The sequence below is a fragment of the Panthera leo genome, chromosome A2 (assembly GCF_018350215.1).
Source record: "Panthera leo isolate Ple1 chromosome A2, P.leo_Ple1_pat1.1, whole genome shotgun sequence".
In the NCBI taxonomy this organism is placed as follows: domain Eukaryota; kingdom Metazoa; phylum Chordata; class Mammalia; order Carnivora; family Felidae; genus Panthera; species Panthera leo.
In genome coordinates, this window is record NC_056680.1 from 162085970 (window position 1) to 162106843 (window position 20874).

Genomic DNA, 20874 nt, shown 5'->3' on the forward strand with positions numbered 1-20874 from the left:
CGCGTGCACCCCGCTCAAGGGGGGCGCTCTGAGGGCGGAGGGGAGGGCGGTCACTCCTGGGGACTAACTCCCTCGGACGTCGTCGGTGGAGCGCCACCCCAGCTCTTGCCAGCTGCCCGCCGGGTGGGCCCCACCAGCCACCAGTCCCCCCCCTCCCCCCCCAACCCCTGGGTCCCGGGCCCCCAGGCTCCACTCACCTCTGCCTGCGGCCACCCCCTCCACCAGTTCCTGCACTCCAACCTGAGCCTCCCCAAGGCCAAGGTTGGGAGACAAACCCCCAGGAGGCCAGGGATTCTCCCTGAGAAGCCACGCTAGGTAGCACGAGGGACTAAGGTTTGCAGCTATTTTATTTACAAGTATACATTTAACACAATGAAATAAACACTGATATATTGAAGCCTAGTTAATAGTAGTGTAACAATATGTATCATTTTGATGATTACATTATTTTAAACAACAAACTACACTGAAAAATTAATGCCGATAAAATTCTTGGTCATAATATTATTAAGAAATACAATATATAAATTGAAAATATGATTGCTTAAAATTTGAAAATGGAAGTGAACTCATTTGGACAGAGTCAGAGTTTAACATAATCTGAAAGGGGGGTGGGTGGGGCCAGAAAAAGCTCTGACCCAAATGAAATCTTTCAGGTTAACAGAAGGAAAAAGCAGCGGAGTTTCTCTTGAAGGATAACGGGCAGTCTGCTTCTGCAGGCAGGATCGGCTCCCGGGGTCCTCGGGCTCCGCGGCGGGATCACATCACCGAGCAGGAAGACTTTCCTTGTGACGCGGCCCCATCGATTTTTTCTGCCTCCAAAATTATCCTTCTAAAAACGTCAACAGCAGTCTGAAATCAAAGACACAGCCAGACAGCGATAGGTTTAACGTGGAGCCCTGGTGCCTGACTGGTGCCAGTCCCGCAGGCAGGACTGAAGAAGGCCCGCCGCTGCCCGCCGTCCCCCACCCCTGCAGGTGGGGGTGCAGCTGCGGAGAGACCCCAGAACCGCCCAGCCCCCTACACCACCTGACCGGAGAACTAACCTCTCATCCCGCTTCTGGTCCCCGTCATCAACGGTCACTGTAGGCTGCCCCTGGGTCTCCCCCGACCCCACGGCGCCCCTGGAGCTTCTGGGTCCGGTATGAGGACCCCTCACCCGTTGGCTCCCGTTCCCATCAGAACACCCCTCTCCCCTGCAGCGCGTGTCCCCTTCACGGCCTGGCTCCCACGGGCCCTAAACCAGGGCGGGGGCTTTTCCTGCTCCTCGCGAACCCTCCAGACCTCTGCCTCCCACTTCCTTAAAACGCTCAGCTTCGCCTCGTAGGCAGCCGTGCGATCATATAAGCCACCTTCGAGCCACCTGCAAACCCTGAGTCACCTCCCCCCTTCCTTCTGGGGCAGTGTCACTGTGTCCAACACCGCTCTCCGCCCCTGGGACCTCCTCGCCTCCCGTGACCGGGGGACCGGTCTTTCTCAGTGGTAGCCTCTCAGCCCGGCGGGCAGCGCAAGGGCCCTTCACAAGGAGCCACTGTTATCTGAAGCCGGGAATCCCCTCTCAGGCGGGACACCAGCCCCCCACGATCACAAGATGCCCCTGTTCTCAAAGGCCTCGAGGGGCAGCGCCTAGACCTCGTCGATACCAACGGTCACCCCTCCAACACCCAAGGCCAAGAACCCACCGTGCCCACCTTCCTTCTCTCTCTCTCCCTCTCACTTTTCTTCAATATCCCAACCTCCACAATTCTCGGCCCCACAGGGACCAGCTTCCTTGATCCGAGGACACGTCCCTGTCCCTTAACCACTCGTCCCCCTCACTCTGTTCCCAGCACCACCGCCACCGGCTTCACCTTCTCTGCCCGCAGCCACAGCCAGCACCCACCCGGTCACTGTCTCCCTGGGACCCCGACTCCAAAGGGGGCCCTCGGTGCGCCCCCCCCGCCCCACGCCGATGGAGGTTCGTGCCTTGCCTTTCTCCTGGAATTTCTAGCGCCTCTCCCCGTTCTCACGCTCGGCTGCTGTGTCTTACAGTTCGCCGGGAAAACGCGCAGCATCCAGGAGAGAACTCTGCATCCCCGTCCGCCAAGCTGACTGCCCCTCGAGCCTGGGCGCACCTGCTCTCGCTCCTTCCCTGCTGCCGCGGACGAGGCGGCCCTAACTGGGCGAGAGCTGCCCCGCCCCCACCCTCTTCTCTAAACAAGGTCGCTGGCTGCAGCAAGCTCTCCTCCTTTCCCAGGACTGTACAAACACGTCGTTTATTTCACCCTACAAAAATGCACAGAAAAAGGCCTGGAAAAACCCGTGCCAGACTCTCCCCGATTCGGTGTGCCTGGAATCTGGCGTTCTAGATAAACCTCGGAATTCTTCTTGCTTATCTGTGTGATCTGACTCTGCCCAAGTGTGCTCTCTTTCATCACATCGCTGAAGTACAGCCGTGGGTCGCCACAACAAACACGCCAGGACCGCCAACTCACCCCCGAGTTGAGCAAGAGAGGGTAGCGTTCTCACGGACTCCCATCGCTCTTACCATCGAGGCTTTGTTAACAAAACCCACTGAACTCCGCTTACGAGGTACGTGAGACAAGTTACAAACAAGCTATGCTTGAAAATTTGAAAATCAATAAAATTGACTTGATTGAATTGATTTGAAAATCAATAAAACCTTTGAGCGGTTCACACAGGCTGATCTCTGATCACATGACTACTGGTATGCACGTGTGTGTGCGTGTGTCTTTACTACACTTCTCCTCTCCCCTGTTCTATTCGAATAGCCGTGAGCATCCTGGCAGGAATCTGGGTTAGAATCACTCACACCTCTAATGTAAGGGATTAGAGTCCCTTTGGGCGGCGAGAGACTCACCAGGCTTCGGCTCTCCTCATCTCTTTAGCACATTGCAAGACGGCGTGGGCAGGAGTATGAGAGACGTGACAGAGAGCGGACACATCTAGACAGGCCTTTAAGATAACTGACCAGGACACGGGTTTCCCAAGGACCGCGGGTCACTGCTGTATTTACCCGATTTGGGTACAAAGATCTTCTGGCCTTAAAGGACTCGCTTCCTGTCGGAGAAGGCACCTGCTAATCGGACAGCAGGGCCGGCAGGGAACAGACCACAGTGAGTGGATCACTCGATCTCTGATCTTCTCTGGCTTAAGACGTTTGAAGCTGCCATGCAGGACCCTTGCCTTCTTTTATGTTTTTGGCTACTATGCGATAACTTCGCTAAATGTATCAAAGCCACAGAGAAGGACAGTAGTGGGAATCTTTTCTTTTTAAGCCTTCGGCACAATTCCTCTTTTCTCTGGTGTTCAAAAGGCACCAGGCTACCCTCTACAAGAAACACAAAGACAAAAGAGCACACCCGTCCAGAATCACGTTACGATCCTTAAGCTCCAAGGACGTACGGCGTAAACCAGAGAGGAGGCCTGCACCCCGACACCAAAGGGCCTAAGAACGCACCTCAAGCAAACCATTCGAGGTTGTTCTCAAGAGGAGACGTGACCCCGAGGCAGCGGCCCTTCCTAGGCACTGCCTCTTCGTCACACTGGAGCGCAGGGCCCGCTCGGGACGGACGTGCTCGAGGGGGCCGGCAGGAAGGACACACGCGGAACGCGGTGCACGCTCCGCGCGGGGGTTACGCGAACAGTTGAACGACACTGCTGCCGATGCCAGTTTAATTATCGTGTCCGATGGGACAAGTGCTCAAGGACCCTCCGATTTTCACCCGAGAGGAAGAGTGAAGTCAGCGAACAGAACCAAGGTGGCTGGGGCCATTCGGCTGCCCTCCCCCGCTTGACGAACGTTTTTTACATGAGGTGTAACTGACACGTGACGCGGTGTTAGTTTAAGGAGCACAACGTAACGATCTGACAGTCGTGGGCACTGAGAAACGATCACCCCAGTAAGTCGACGGCCACCGCCACAAGGTTACAACCGTTGTTCTTGTGAGAACTTTTGCCAGCTACTCTCTCGGCAACTTCTTTCTTTCTGTAATTTTTTTTTTTTTTGACGTTTATTTTTGAGGGAGAGCGTGAGCAGGGAAGGGGCAGAGAGAGAGGGAGACACAGAATCCGCAGCAGGCTCTGGGCTCCGAGCCGTCGTCCCGGAGCCCGACGCGGGGCCCGAACCCACGAGCTGTGAGATCATGACCTGAGCTGAAGTCGGACACTTAAAGGACCGAGTCACCCAGGCGCCCATCAGCAACTTTCGAATACAAACAAAAACACCACAGTACTGTTAACTGTAGTCATGCCATATACTACACCCTGGGACTTACTGATCTTGTAAGTGGACGTTCTTACCTTCTGACCACCTTCAAACTGTGACTATGCAGATTTTCAAGCACACAGAAAAATGGAAACAACCGTGTTAACAATCAGCCAGCCCCCCATCTAGAGTCAACAAACGTTAACGTCCTTGCTCGCTCTGTCACCCAACTGCCCCATTTGAAAGTAAGCTGCAGACGTTAGGAAACTTGGGCCCTAAATACTTTGGTTTGCATTTCCTAAGAATGTGGACAGTCTCTTCATCATTCCAGTACTGTCACTGCATCCAAGGAAATGAAGGTATTTCCCTAATATATCCAGAACATAGTAAAATCTCTCCAATGCACCAAAGATGTCTTTTACGTTCCAATCGAGATTGACGGACTCTGTAATCCACAGTGGCTATTCCTCCCCAAGAATGCTTTAACTTTCTCTTAATGTTTATTTTAGAGAGAGAGAGAGAGAGAGAGAGAGAGAGATACTGCGCACATGAGAAGGGAGGGGCAGCGAGAGAGAGAGGGACAGAGGATCCAAAGCGGGCTCTGAGCTGTCAGCACAGGGCCCGACACAGGGCTTGAACTCACAAACTGAGACCATGGCCTGAGCTGAAGTCCGACGCTTAACCGACGGAACCGGCAAAGCACACCCCCCCCGTGTCCCCCCGCCCCCCTCCCCCCGCCCCCCCAAGAACACTGTAATCTCTATTATGCTTTGCTCACGCCAGAGTCCTTCTCCTCCTGTCCACCGGAAAGCATGGTATAGACAGAGAGGACCAAACGTGGGGTAGGTTTAAACTCTCTGAGCTCTTACATCATATATGAATAGATCTAAGAGTGATCTAAGAAAACTCATTTACATCTTTGGACCTTAAACTCCCTTCCAGAATGAGGTAGTGCAACTAAATGATCTTAAGGACAGGCCAGACACCTAATAAATGTTTGATTTAGTTCCATTAGAAAATGAAGGCATCTCTTACGATCTCAGCCCCTGGTATGAGTTCTATGTGCAATCAGGAGCTGAGCAGAGTCCCATAAATCCCTTGTTAGCTGGCACTTGGGAACCAATTACACAGATTTAATATCCCCCATCATCCGAACCCAGGGACCAAGGGATCTGACGAGCCCGGGGCACCTGGCTGACTGAGCCCCTACCATACAGGCACGCCGAAGGCATCCGCTGTGCTGGGCATTAGGGAGCGCACAGTGGTAAATGACACGGCCTTGGATTCCAGAATGAACTATGGGGGAGAAGGGAACAGAACCTTGAGCCGGGGAAAAGCGGCAGGGGTGGGAGAACGGGCGCCAGGCCCACCGTCTGCTGCCACCCTTCCCGACCTGCTGTTTCCTCACAGAAATGGACACTGACTACTCTTATTCGAGGATCAAACCAGAGAACATGTTGAAAATACTTTCAGAACTGGAAAATGGCAAAAGCTACAGAACGTCGTCCGAATGTAAGCGGTTAACGAGAGAAAAGACAGGTCAGAGGGGAACACGAGTGAAGGGTGCCATTCTCAAAGTGCCCACTGTGTTCAAGGAGCGAGCGCAATAAATAAACATTAAAAAAAAGGGGGGGGGGGGTGCGCCTGGGCGGCTCAGCTGGTCAGGCATCCAACTCTTGATTTCGGCTCCAGTCATGACCTCGTGGTTCGTGAGTTCAAGCCCCGCACTGGGCTCTGCACTGCCAGTGTGGAGCTTGCTTGGGATTCTCTTTCTCTCCCTCTCTCCCCCCGCCCCTTCCCTGCTCGCACGCGCTCTCTCTCAAAATCAATAAACTTACAAAAAAAAAAAAAAAAAAAAAAAAAAAAGGAACATCTGCAGGGCTGATATTGGGAACAGATGCCTGTAAAACGGTTCTCTGCAATTTCTACGTTAGAAACAATACATATGCGTCTAGCCCCATTTCATCCGACAGAAAAAGGACGTAGGTGCGGGCACAAAATTATTGCCAGAATGACGTAAGACCATCACTGCTTCTTTTCTACGTCTGGACTTATTTCTGGACCAGCCCTGAATACAGAACAAAAATAATCATAAACGTCTACAAATTCGTGCTATCAACTCCTGTTTATCCTACAAATATTCTAGGTCCCGTCCTAAGCGGAATACTGCCAGCCACCCGAAGACGGGCGCTGGAGAGGGTGGAAGGGAAGGACACAGGGGAAGCAGGAGCGGCACAGCTGGCGGGGCCACAGGCCGACCGAGGGGACACAGCCCGGGGCCGACGGATGCAGCGTCAGAGGCCGTCTACGAAACACGTACCTGATTTTCTTTAGCAGAAGATTCCAAAAAAGCTGCGTTCCAAGACTCTGCTAATGCTTTCCCTTCTTCATAACTGATCACCCTAAAGGAAAAAGAAGATTCTAATTAAAGTACTTGGCTCTTTCTTTATAAAACATCTATAATTATTTATGAACCAGGCTCTACTTTTAGCGACCGTTTCCCGTGCAAAGCGGAAGACCGCTCTCTGCCCAATATTCCTACCCAGCGTGTAACATACAGCAGCATTTTAATTACGCCTGGGTCGGGGAACGGGACAGACATGGCCTTCCTGGGTTACCTGTGCTCCTGCGAGCCCTCCAAGATCAGAGGACACGACTGCGAGCACCCGAGGACGGGGCGATTCCCAAAGGCACGGGGTGCAGGCCTCTGGCCAGCCAGTCCCCTCTCCAGACGAGGCCCCACAGGAGTGGGGCCCTTGTCCCTGACCACCGATCTAATGCCACCTGCGTCAAAGCAGGAGGGGGGAGATTTACGCTGTGGCTCTGCTTCTGCTTAGGTACAATCGCTGCCACGTTTCTGAACACAGAAGATGCTACAGCTGAGAATATTCTCGACGTGGGAACGAGAATTACAAAAGGCACTTCCGCGGTGAGATCAGCGTAGGCTTCATTTTAGAAAGCAGTTCGCCATCCGGAAGGTACGCACCTTTCCATGTGTAGATCTTTCTTATTCCCGACCAGCATAATAGGTATTCTAGTAAGGGAAGGAAAAAAAAAGCCACAGTAACCCAGGGCCAGACCCGCCTGTTCACAAGACACTACTGTCATGAGGGCATCTAACAAAAGAGAACGAAACTATTACTACTTACTGCACTTTCCCCACCATATCCAACAATTTGCCGTGAATAACTTTAATCACTTCAAAACTGTAAAACAAAAGCATGAAATCAGACCTCCATCTTAGTTGGTGTTTTTACATGGTTTTTTAAATGTTTATTTCTGAGAGACAGAAAGAGACAGAGCACCAGCAGGGGAGGGGCAGAGAGAGAGGGAGACACAGAATGGGAAGCAGGCTCCAGGCTCTGAGCCGTCAGCACAGAGCCTGACGCGGGGCTGGAACCCACGAACCGCGAGATCATGACCTGAGCCGAAGTCGGACGCTTAACCGACTGAGCCACCCAGGCGCCCCTCCATGTTTCTTATATAATGTTTCTAGTGGGAAAAACATGGAATGTCACCGACTCACCGCTGTAATATAAAATAAAGTGAACACAAGGAATCTCATAGTTTTTTCCTATAAACTTCTTTCACGTGAGCGTGTGACACTGAGTAATAACCCTTACTGAGAATATTCAAGATGACGTACGTGAGATTATTAGATGGGAAACTCTACCAGTTGTCCGACAAATCACATAAACGCGTATTTTAATCTCTGAATAAACATCCGTAGGATGTTCTGTAGCTACAGGGCCCTCGCGGTCAGCCCGCGTTCCACGTTAACGTGGTGGAAATGCACAGACAGTAAACCAATTTATGTGGTTGTCATTTCCATTAGCGGAAAAGCTCAGATCACCTAGGCAGCTGGAGGTGAGGAATACAGTTTTCATTCTAGCAGTGCAAGAGAACGTTCATCGGGATACTTTTCCCCCTTAACAACCTGTTTGCTCCACAAGCCAATCACTGAAACGCATTCAGCCCGGTAAGGCTGATCGTTACTACAACCAGTCCCATCATAATCCTTTAGATGGCTGAATGCTATCTATGCAGAGCAAATAAACTCGAAGCAAGCAGCAGGGGGGGAATCGTACCTTTTGATTGATGTAACAGAATACACAAGAATATAACCATTAATATCTATGGAGTATGTCTGAGGAAAGATGGAGTATTCATCCTGTGGGAGAGAAAATAATTCCATCTGAGTAAAGTCTTCACAAAGCATAACAAGCAATCTTTACCCAGTTTTTCCCATATTACCTGGTCAAAGAAATCAAAGTCAACGAAGAAGTAGATTAAAACATTATTCTAGACACATAGCCCCACACACTGAAGACTTATTTAAGACTGGTTTGGGGCGGCTCATTGTTTTAAGCTAATATTCAGAAACGATCCTGGCCATTCTAAGGCTTCTGGGGAGAAGGCTAATCACTTCTGCAAGTCCTGGTGGGGAGGATGAAGGAAATGGCAGGGCAACAGGTCCCGCAATCTTACGTGCAGTGAAAGGCGCTAACGTTTCCTTTATGGACAAAAAGTCCAGAATCTTAGATCTCATGGGAAACTCACGAGTGCTTCTGGTTTATTCCACAAATTTGTGTTTTCATATTTAAAAGTGTTAGGTCATCACTAAACCTGTTCCCTGCACTTGAATCACAAGGGCCTGAATGCCAGTCTATGGGCCATTAATGGGCTGCTACCTGCACTTGAGAGGGGAAGAAGAGAGGAAGAGAATCCAAATGCTACACGTGGGGTACCCGGACTTCCGAGGATCACAGGAGTTACTTACCGAGCAAGTTTAGGAATGAACAACAAAGGCACACGTTATGTGACAATGTATCAGCAGCTACTTTCATAAAGCGGCTTTAGGAGACTCAAATATAAAAGCATTCTAAAGGTCTAATGTCAGTGCAATTTTCCTTAGTGCCCGCCACTGTCTCGTACAAAACATTTTGTTCTCTGGTGAAATGTAATTGTCAACGTGCTGCGTATCCCGGGCAAGCGCTGTTATATAGAACATCTAGAACATCGTGTCAAACCACCGTTTTATCAAAGAACGGTCTCTGTTAACTTTGCAGGTCCACGGGATGATTATAACTAATGTTCACGATGGCCCGCAATTATTACTATTCGCCACAGTAAAGTGTCTTTAAAAAAAACAACAACAAAGAGTAAGTTTTACTATCAGTTCTTGGTATCATAAATAGTAATCTTTAATTAGAAGACAGCATTTCTACATCACAGCACTCACTACATACACAAAATAAAACGTCTGTTTCATTATTACTTTCAGATTAGTTTCACTAAGTCGAGTTCATTTTAGAAAAAAAGTTTTTTTAATGTTTATTTTTGAGAGAGCACCAGCGGGGGAGGGGCAGCGTGAGAGGGAGACACAGAATCCAAAGGGGGCTCCAGGCTCTGAGCTGTCAGCACAGAGCCCGACGAGGGGCTCGAACTCAAACTGTGAGATCATGACCTGAGTCGAAGCCAGACGCTTAACCCACTGAGCCACCCAGGTGCCCCACCCCCTCCAGTTTTTTTTTAACATTTATTTTTGAGAGACAGACAGAGCATGGATGGGAGAGGAGCAGAGAGAAAGAGAGACAGACACAGAATCCGAAGCAGTCTCCAGGCTCCAAGCTGTCAGCACAGAGCCCGATGCAGGGCTTGAACCCACGAACCGGGAGATCACGCCCTGCGCCAAAATCAAGGGTCGGGCGTTTAACAGACTGAACCACCCAGGCACACCAGTCAAGTTTATTTTAGTGTTAAATTTTGAGAACATTTTTGTCGATGGAATGATAGATCTTTTCACCCAGATTAAAAACAACATTCCAAATGATTTTAGTCACCAGTTGAGCTACAGTAGATCCAAAGTTCAAATCACCTTTTCCCTGAAGAGAAGATGTGGAAATAAAAGAGTAATCATAATCACATGGGGTGCCTGGGTGGTTCAGTTGGTTAAGCGTCCGACTTTGGCTAAGGCTGTGGTCTCACGGTTCGTGAGTGCAAGCCCCGCATCGGGCTCTGTGCTGATGGCTCAGAACCTGGGGCCTGCTTTGTGTTCAATGTCTCTCTCTCTCTCTCTCTCTCTCTCTCTCTCTCTCTGCCCCTCCCCCGCTCGCACTCGGTCTCTCTCTGCCTCTCTCAAAAATAAACAAACAACAACAAAAAAAAAGCTTAAAATAAGAAAAGAGTAATCACATTTCAGAGGCATGGTGCAAGGAACAACTCATTAAAAAGTATATTGGAAGGAAAGGACCTCCGGCTGTAACAGAAACCAAAAAGGACAAAATTTCTAGGAATAAACTTAAGAGAACGAAACTGTACGTTCCAACTGAAAAAGATCTGAAAATCCTCCCAAGAGATAAAACACTTCAAAAACTGCAACAGTGCGCCGAGGTCCTCAGCGTTCACGCGCAGGTCTCCACGGTCTCCACTGGCTGATCCTGAATTAACACATGAATGTAACATGAGCCCGATAAAAAGTGTCTTTTCCGAGAAATAGCAATTGTAGAAGCAGGTGGGTGAAAAGCACAAAGCTACTTATTTTAAACTTAAAATAAGTACAGCACTAGTTCAGGAGCGAAGCAGACAGAAATCTACAAAGACCCAGACGGTCAGGGGGATTGGATATGCGCTCATACCGGCCCTTCAGCTCAGTGAGGGAAAAAGTAACCTTCAACAAAACTGTGCAGGGAACGAGATCAGAAGCTTCTGGAGGTAAACGGCTGAGTCGCATCTCTAACTCACCCTTGGGCAAAAACACATTCCAGAGGAATTAAAGACTGCAAGATTAAAAATGGAAACTGCGTGCAGGGTAGACGGGAGAATTCTTTAAGAATAAAATCAGTTGAAAAGAGAATGATAAATTCAACTATGTGAGAACGAGCAAGTTCTTCATGGCTAAGAACCTTTCCAACAAAAATCATAAACTGAAAACAAAACCTTGCGGCTCAGATCACCTACCATGCGCATTTGCTTCACATTATTAAGGGGTCTGTCAAACCCATCAGCAAAGACCATCCGCCCAACAGAAAAAGGGCAAAGTACACGGACAGGATAATTCCCAGAAAAGGAAACACACTTGCCCTCAAACAGGAGAACGTGATCACACTCCTTCGTGAGAAAAATACTCACTAAAATGATACTGGGGTACTATTTTTCACCTAGCGGACTGGCGAGTAACCAAAGACGTGAAAATGCATTGCACTGATGGATGTGTTGGGGAACAGGCACTGGCTCCTTGCTGGTGAGAAGGTAAGCGGCCACCCTATGGCCCAGCGACCCCACAGCCACGACATGTCCTCACACACACACGGTCTAAAATGACACAAGATACGGATCGCAGCGCTGCTGGTGGCACCAAGACTGGAAATGACCCACTTGTTGGTCAACAAAGTACGCTGCGTCCAAACAACAACACGCTATGCAGCAAGTGGAGGGAAAAAGGGCCACAGGGACCCAGGTGGAATCACCTCCAAGACGGGAGACGCAGGGATAGGCTACTCTCTGTGTAAAAGAGAAAAAATAAAACTACAATTGTACGTTCCAGTACAGAGTATCTGCAAAGCATCTACTAGAAACTGGTCACGGGGCTGTTCGTGGAGGGCTGGAGCTAAGGCAGCCAGAGCCCGAAAGACCCAAGTGTTACTATTTACCTTTTGGGGTTATTCCAGTTCTGTAACACGGGCATTTATTACTGTTTTTTAAAAACCGGACTTAAGTACGTAATACTTGTTTTTTTAAAAAGGGGGATTTGACACTATAAATATGACTGTCACTGGGGCGCCTGGGTGGCTCGGTCAGTTAAGCGTCCGACTTCAGCTCAGGTCACGATCTCGCGGTCTGTGGATTCGAGACCCGCATTGGGCTCGGTGTGGACAGCTCAGAGCCTGGAGCCTGCTTCCGATTCTGGGTCTCTCTCTCTCTCTCTCTCTGTGCCCCTCCCCCACGCATGCTCTGTCTCTCAAAAATGAATAAATGTTAAAAAATGAAAATTAAAAAAAAAAAATGACCACCACTGATTAACCTGTCATTGAGTCTACTTCAATTAGGCCCGAACAAAGTATTTCATGCAAACTAAAAACCATCCACTTGTATTGAACCATGTTCACCCCCTCCCCTTGCTGACAACAAAACCTGCTACGACATAAACTACCAAGTAGATAGTACTTGCTGCGACAGTGTTCCTCTTAAAACGTGACAACCGCGAACACGCTATAGATTCTGTTTGAAGAATCTGCCCTCTCATCACCTTCCCCTGCCATGGGGCACTCTTCGCTCCAGCTCCAGCCCCAGCCCCAGCCCCTAGGAATCCAATTTAAGAACAGCTGTAAACGTGTTGTGTTGTCCAGCTGCCACAGAACAAGGTGTTCGCGGTTACAGAACCGCAGCAAAGCACATGTGCGTGTCGTTAGCATCACGCATCATAAATACGAACACAACCTTTTATTTCAGAGTCTCCCAACTGAACGTAGCCTTGAAGAACTACTAGCTGCAACGAGCACAAATTATTCGAGGCAGCTGAATTTGGATCCGTCTGTGCAAAAATTCTCTATTCTGATCTGGCAGTAACAGGCCCAAAGGAGCGAGACAGGCAGAGCTGGTCGCGGACCTTGCTCTCGCCGCCCCTCCCACCATCCACCCGCTCCCCAAGATCTCTGATCCTTTCGGGGTGATTCTTTAGTACTCTATCATTAAAACAGTTACAGGCATGTGACGCTCAGTGCCAAACAGAATCCCAGAGGGACACATCTTCTATTCTGATAAGGAGTCAACATAAAGAAATTTTCTCCAGAGAGATGTTTTCAAGGACAGCGCTATTCCAAGGATAAGCGACACCTGCACTCCTCCCATTCAGGGTCATGTTAACATCAATGGAGTTGCCATGCTGGGCATCGCTCTGGTCTTAAGAGCATCAAAGATCTACAAGTCAGGACCCAAGCTTCTGGAAGCTCATCAATCTCCTCTAAACCATGCAACAATCCTGTGAAGGCGGGCACTACAGAATCATCTGTTTACAGATGAAGAATCTGAGACCAAGAAAGGTTCATTAACTTTCTCAAGGTCACCAGGCTAGCCAAAAAAAAAAAAAAAAAAAAAAAAAAGCCAGGGTTCAGGAATCAAATCCAGGCAGCACGACTGCAGAGCCCACGTTCCAAACTATGAGACACTGGTTTCTCCTTCTGGCCTATTATAAAATGAATTTCTATAGTAACATTACACGAAAGCGATTTACTGATTTACATCCTCACCCCCATTTTCCAGCAGCTTTAACAAAAATTCTAAACGAAGACATAAAAAGCAAAGCAGGATCTTGGTAAAGTCAGAGGCCCACTATGAACGAAGTGCCTGTTATTTCTTCACCCAGGACCCTATCCGTTAACACCTGCTGTTCTAGCATAATTGTTACCAGGGCTCCCTTCACTCTTAGTTGTTTTAGGCAATAAATTATACCAGTCACCTTAACCACGAAAGACACAAACTTCAAGAATCGAACGCAACGTCGGACCCCAGAGGCTCTTCTACAGTGACTTCTAAGAGAAGTTTTGTCCTCTAGGTCACGACTCCCCTATGGAGACTGTTCCTCTTCTGCTTTACGCACCAAACTCCCCTTCGGTCACTGGACAGGTACCCTGCAGAGTCAAAGTCCAGGACGGCTCTGCTCTAAGACAGCCATCATGAGATCTGAGGACGAAAGCCCATTATACCGATTACCCAGTGGCCTGCGGGGCGAATGAGGGAGTCACGTGGCATACCCCTGGGACGTGCACATTTGATTTATTTTCCTTGAAGCTTCCAGAATTGAAACTCCAGGGTTCCTTTGGTGCTCAAACCACTCAATATAGCTATTTTCTTGCTTCACTAGGGGGCTACACTTTGCTTCCATGTTCATTTCGGAACTTAAGGGTGGGGAGGGGGTTCATTCCAAACTCACATGACGGGTCACATCATTCTAAGTCTATCTCAATCTTCCCAGGTTCCAGAAAAAAAGCCTCCATTTAACATGGCAGATCAGGTTACGCCACACGCACTTTCCTGCTAGTCTGATCCTCTGTCGATTGTAAGAAACACGGCAGGACTCGGACGACATCCCAGCCTCTTGAAGCTCCCACTCCAGCAACTGTAATAGATCTGGCCCAACAGAATGGCTTCTAGTAAAAGCTGGACCAGGTGCCATGGGAATGGGTGAAGTTCAGCCGCCAGGGTTAGGAGGTTCTTTGTACTCTTCAAGTTCTCTGAACTTCTTTTCACCCGCTGCTTCTAGTCAATTCCCCTGGCCATCCTCCGCCAAATCCCTGCTACATTAACCCGTGAAGACCTTTTTTTTTTTTTTTTTTGGGTTGTTTAATCTTTGGCAATTACTTACTGCCTAGCAAATCAAATCAACGCTCCTTAAGCTCGTGATCATGTAATCCATCTATAAGTCACCTCATTTCTGCCCTATACCTTTCTCATCCCTTTCCCCAGGAAAAGACTTAACTCTTGTTTTTTTTAAAAAATTATTGTATGTTTTTATTTATTTTTGAGAGAGTAAGAGTGTGAGCAGGGGAGGGGCAGAGAGAGAGGGAGACACAGAATCCGAAGCAGGCTCCAGGCTCCGAGCTGTCAGCACAGAGCCCAACGCGGGGCTCGAACCCACAGACCGCGAGATCATGACCTGAGCCAAAATCGGACACTCAACCGACTGAGCCACCCAGGTGCCCCTACTTTTTTTCTCCTTAATGTAGAAAGGGAGGAAAAGCACTAATAGGATTCTGACATAAAATGCAAGTTTAAAAAACAGAAATACACTATCCTATGATATATACAAACCTTCCTGATGCTATGAGTGCATTTAACACAATTCTAGAGTAGAACAACAAGCTAATGATTCGGAAAAACTGCCACAAATGTCTTAGAAGACAGCCTGTTAATATTCAGGCACACATAAATCAGGAGGGGTTTTCCTGGCATCACTGTTGCATTTAAGTATCAACAGCAGGGCCAGGACCGCTAGACAGAGGACAGCGGAAGGGGACTCTGAGACACCAGACTTACTTGTCCAGCTGTGTCAACAAGCTGAAGATGATATTCTTGTCCATTTACTGTGATCAATTTTGTGAAAGCTACAGGGAAAAAGGGAATTAAATATTAGTAAAAAGAATTGACTTTAGATCAGTTAAAGCTTGAACACTGACCACCGATTAAGAAGAGTCCCTAATCGTTTCATAAAGATCCCACAAAACAAAATGGAACAGATCTGAGTTTACAGATTCTTCCCTCTTCCATTATTTAATAGACACAAGCTGATGGATGAAAATCCAGCTTCGGTACACCTTGAACCTTGTTCCATGAAACTGAAATTAGGCAACAATTCATATGCTGTAAAAGTCATTTGAGTGCTCCGTGGCTTACAGCTTCCTCTGTGAAAAAGAGAAATATATTACATAAAGTGTGAGGTCTAGAATGGACCCAAAGCACAAAACCTTTCATTAATTTAGAAGTCTGGTGTCAGAGCACAAACAGCTAATATTAACTGAAGTGTTAAGAACGTCCAGTACATAAAAAAAATTATCAATTTCATCGACATAAAACAGCAATGGAACAGGTGTTCTGCATGAAAGCCATCATTCCCACTTAGCTTAAGCATCTGAGCAATTTGTGACAATCTCTCTTCCCTACCAAGGGGGGGAAAAACACAAGACTCATAACTTCCGGAAAAGTCCATTCAGAATCCTGAGGAGACAGACTTCAAACAAATGTAGACAAAAGAGGAAAAGAACTATTAATAGTAAGAGAATATTGAAGAGTAACCATCTGGAACCCTGACAGCAGAACGGAACTTATTTCTTTTGCGTCCATGGTCCCGGCCATCTTCACTTAAGACGCGTCGTTGGATCTCCTGGCTGGCCACTCGACTGGACCAGAACCAGGCCACAGAATCGGTCCCTTGCACAGCTGGGAGAGGACCCGCTGTTGTCCACTTTATCCCACAGCCAAAAGGGAAAGCACAGCAGACATATGAAAATTAGGAGAGGAAACTTAGAGGTGACAAGGGTGGACAGAGAAGAGATCTTCTCTGGAGGAGGAGTTCCACGGGAGCACTCCCCTACGGCCAGCAGTGGTGCTAGAATCGGGAGGAAAGACCACAGACCAGGCCATCCACACCAGTTGCCACATTTTTTCCCCCTTCATTTGCGTGCCTTAATGGAGACTACCACTTTAGAGAATAATTTCACCAGATGAAAACCGAATCCACATTATTTCAAGATAGGGAGTACACAACATAATGTGTTTCATCAATTTTATTGCATTTTTCTTCCGCACTGGAACTTCTCTGAATGTGGGGTGCACCAGGCCTTGACTGTGCTTTTGATCACTATCAGCCAGGGGGCAGTCATGATGCTCCTGTGTGAAAACCTGCCACTGACACCTTAGTCGGGGAAGATCAAAAAGTGCATTCAAGACGATGAAATTTATATAAGGAACCGTGATGAGCAGTAAAACAAGTAACCTTCAATTAGATTTAAGTAACTGTGGTTATGAAGTATGACATAATTATTATGTCAACACTACTAAACAAAACATCACTCATTCTCGCAAGAGCTCCTTCTTGAGTACCTATGAACGCCAGGAGCACTGTTCCAGGAGCTCGAAATACTGCAGCTGACCTCAGCATGCTTACAGCCCCGGGGGGAAGGAAGGGTCGAGACACCGTCAGGCACCGTCTTTGGGAGAAGAGCATCGGGAGGTCAAACAGCAAGTGCCAAAGCCCAGCGAGAAGAAGCAAGATCAGCGCAGAAGCGGAGAGAGTGCTGGGGAGGTAACCAGGTTGGGGAGGAGGCAGAGGACCTTTTAGGAGATGGTAAGGACTTCAGAGTTTCATTCTAAATGTGCTGGGAAACCAAGGGTTCTGAGGCAGGGGAGTAACTTGGTCTGATTTATATTTTAAAGAGATCGCGCTGGCTATGCTGTGAATAAGAGAAATGGACAAGAATGGACCAAGGACATTGGTGGGGGTCCATAATATAGTGCTTACGTAGACTCGGGATCTGAAGACAACGATGGTGGTCTGGGACCAGAGAGCCATGGTGGAATTCAAAGGGAGAGCCAAAAGGATGAAAAAAAAATTTTTTTTTAAATGTTTACTTTTGAGAGAGAGAGAGAGAGAGAGAGAGAGAGAGAGAGAGAGCGCAAGAGTGCGCGAGCACAAGCGGGGAGAGACAGAGAGAGAGACACACACACAGAATCCGAAGCAGGCTCCAGGCTCCGAGCTGTCGGCACAGAGCCCGATGTGTGGTTCAAACTCAGGAACCAAGAGATCATGACCTGAGCCGAAGTTGGATGCTCAACCGACTGAGCCAACCAAGCGCCCTGAGCCAAAAGGATTTCTGGCTGGAGGCAGGGTGTGAGAAAATGGAGAGGTGGGAGGACTCCAGAGTTTTTGGCTTGAGCCACGAGATGCATGAATTGCCATTTGCCAATTCGGGAAAGCCCGGGGAAGGAGCGCTGCAGATGGGGGAGGAAGCAAATGAAGAAGACTACACCCAAGGGGAAGCGAGGGCAGCTGAACAGAAAAGCCCTGAGTCTGGGGGAGAGGGAGCGACTGGGGGTTTTGGGAAACAAGCAAACTTCTGGGAAGAAGGGAAGATCGCTGGCGATCAAGTACCGCCAAAGCCCTAGCCGGACTTTGGAGCCCAGGGCCCCCCCGATACTGCCAGGTCAGGAAGATCAAGATTCAGCCAAGGAGACGGGAGAAATACTGGCCACGAGGGAAGAGTCAAATGGGACGACACGTAATTGTACAGAAGATAAAGGAAATGAAGCTATTGATCAATGTGTTAGTATATCCTTGCACATAAAAAGGATGTAAATCCTCCTACACAGAGCAGTAAAATGAAATCGAGGCCTTTCCATCTGTCATGGAAAACTGCCTCTTCTTATTACTATAGAAAAAAAGGAAGTGTAATAAGAGATCTGTCAGCTCCATAAACTAGGAACCAATTCTTCTACGCACTCCATGTCCGATCCTGCAGAGCAGTGGAAAGCTGGCTTTCTCCTGGTATCGCTTTCCTCCAGCCCTCTCTCCGTCCCCCTCCCTTTTTCAATCACTAGAGAAATTAACCCACTTCCCCCAACGAAAATCCTGAAACTGCCCCAAGCAGACTAACAGTGACGTATTCGTAGAGCCTACTGATGAGGGACAGATTTCGAAGATCTGGAATGCGCCAAATAAGATCTGTGTTCCTGAAGTGTATCACAGTCTCCTAATTCGTATCCCACTGAGAAGGCTACCCACCATGCGATGCTTGATAATGCTGCAAAACTCCTAATTAGAACGGTCCCGTTTTCTCAGCTTTATTAACGCATCAACAGTACTACCTGGAAATAGCAGAAGCCGTAAATCACTACTATTTTTCCTCCTCTAATTGACCAACTACCCCTACTGGTTAAATTTCACCAGAGCAATTTAGTTTGTATTGAGTTGTTAGATTAACATGGTGGACAATCTACACATTTGCGTAGGTAGTATTTTTGGCATAAAAACATCCCCAAGCTAGAAAAATACAGGGTTTTATTCATGTTATTCCCCTACATTCCATTTTCTTTTATTAAAAAAAATTTTTTTTTTTAATGTTTATTTTTGAGAGAGAAAGACAGAGCGTAAGCTGGGGAGGGGCAGAGAGAGAGGGAGACACAGAACCTGAAGCAGGCTCCAGGCTCGGAGCCATCAGCACAGAGCCCGGCGCGGGGCTTGAAATCATGACCTGGGCCGAAGTCGGGACACCTAACCGACTGAGCCACCCAGGCGCCCCCTCCTATATTCCATTTTAAAAGGAGATGACACCGTCTCAGAAGTTTTGCTTTTGTGGTAATGTCTCAGAGATGCGTCACCACTGAATGTTTGCTATGAACCACCTGTTCTATGTTCTGAAGTGCAAAATGATTACCGGATTCTTTCCATATTTACAGAGTACTGGTGTTTTTTTTTTTTCAAACCTTAAAACCATCCATTCGTTAGCAACAGGTTTATGATAACCTGTTCCATTTCTAATTCCCTGTCATCACTGAACAACGTTTATTTTATTTTATTGTTAATGTTTATTTTTGAGAAAGAGAGAGAGAGAGAGACAGAGTGGGAGCAGGGGAGGGGCAGAGAGAGAGAGAGAGACAGAATCCGAAGAAGGTTCTAGGCTCTGAGCTGTGAGCACAGAGCCCGACTTGGGGCTCGAACCCACAAACCATTAGATTATGACCTGAGCCGAAGTTGGGACACTCAACCAACTGAGCCACCCAGGAGCCCCTACTGAACAACGTTTCTGACCAAACAGCACAGGAAACAGTGGAGAAAGGGTTTCTTCCTGGGTTGGTCAGAAGCAGGGTAAACAGAAGCTGATGTCTGCATACAACTCATGAACTTTTAAGCGATTCATATACCCTGACACTCATTTTCGCTCCTGCCTAAAGACTTTAATAAATATTCTGAATTCATTTTTGACATGAATAAATAAAAGTCTTTTTTACCGAACACTAAGTAGTAGGAAACATTAAAAATACGATTAAAGATGTTGACAGACTTCATGTTGGGTCATTCAATTTCTGAGATGATATCAAAGTAAGGAAGCTGGACGTTCACTGGATCTTTTACTTACATATAAAGAAAATATATCTGTACACAACACCATGACTTTCCTTCCACCTTAGTTATAAATGACACATAAACACTCAAAAATAAGAACCACCTTTATTGGCAGGCCTAACCAAGAAAACCGTACTGTATTATTCTGTGAATAAAATGCCCAAATGAGCCTTATCTTAAGGACACACAACTCTCTAAGTTGTTATGTATAGCAAATGTTAAGACCAAGACCACGATTTGCTTGTGTTCTTATTCCAATGGAGAGATAACCAGACTTGTCCACCTAGCATTCAAATTTGTTTTACGTTTATTCATTTTTGAGAGCCAGAGAGAGCGCACAAGCAGGGCAGGGGCAGAGAGAGAGGGAGGCACAGGATCCGAAGCAGGCTCCAGGCTCCGAGCCATCGGCACAGAGCCCGATGCGGGGCTCGAACTCACGAACGGCGAGATCACGACCCGAGCCGAAGTCGGACGCCCCACCGACTGAGCCGCCCAGGCGCCCGTGTCCACCTAGGATTCAAATTCATCTGCTCCTCACACTGGCACACTGTTCTGTAAGTCACGGCCGAACAGATCAGCACAGGATGTGTCCGTAGTCAGGACTCTTCCCTTCTGGACACTGGCCGAGCTTAGTTACTTTCAAACCCGGGTCTTCCCAGGGTCAGTGCCCCAACAGGTTTCCTTCCCCGCTACCAGCACACTGGGACATGAGGGACAGCTGCATGTTTTAAGTCAGAGGTGGGCAAACTCTTCCTGTAAAGGGCCAGATGCTACTGTAGAACAAAAGCAGCCACAGACACTACGTAAATGAATGAATATGGCTGGGTTCCGATAAAACTTTATGGACGCTAAAGTCTGAATTTCACGTAACTTTCACATGCCCCAAATATTCTTCTCTTAAACCTTTTTTAATGATTAAAAAATGTGTAAAAACCAAAAAAAAAAAAAAAAAAAAAAAGTGAAAACCATTCTTTGCTCATGGGCTGTACAAAAAGGCAGTGGGTCTTTCTGGCCTACAAGCCATAGTCTGTCAACCCCCCTGTCGTAAGCC

At 47.8% G+C, this 20874-nt stretch overlaps 1 protein-coding gene across 1 annotated transcript in view; it reads right to left on the reverse strand.

The window, feature by feature from the left end:
• Nucleotides 1-329: 329 nt before the first annotated feature.
• RHEB (Ras homolog, mTORC1 binding) overlaps nt 330-20874 on the reverse strand; it is a 43959-nt gene continuing 23414 nt past the window's right edge. The window contains exons 3-8 of the mRNA XM_042927127.1: nt 15242-15309; nt 8296-8378; nt 7357-7413; nt 7194-7241; nt 6528-6609; nt 330-852 (exon numbers count right to left, since the gene is read on the reverse strand). Coding sequence (XP_042783061.1) covers nt 760-852; nt 6528-6609; nt 7194-7241; nt 7357-7413; nt 8296-8378; nt 15242-15309 — 431 coding nt within the window. The 3' untranslated portion in view covers nt 330-759. The remainder of the gene's footprint in view (nt 853-6527; nt 6610-7193; nt 7242-7356; nt 7414-8295; nt 8379-15241; nt 15310-20874) is intronic.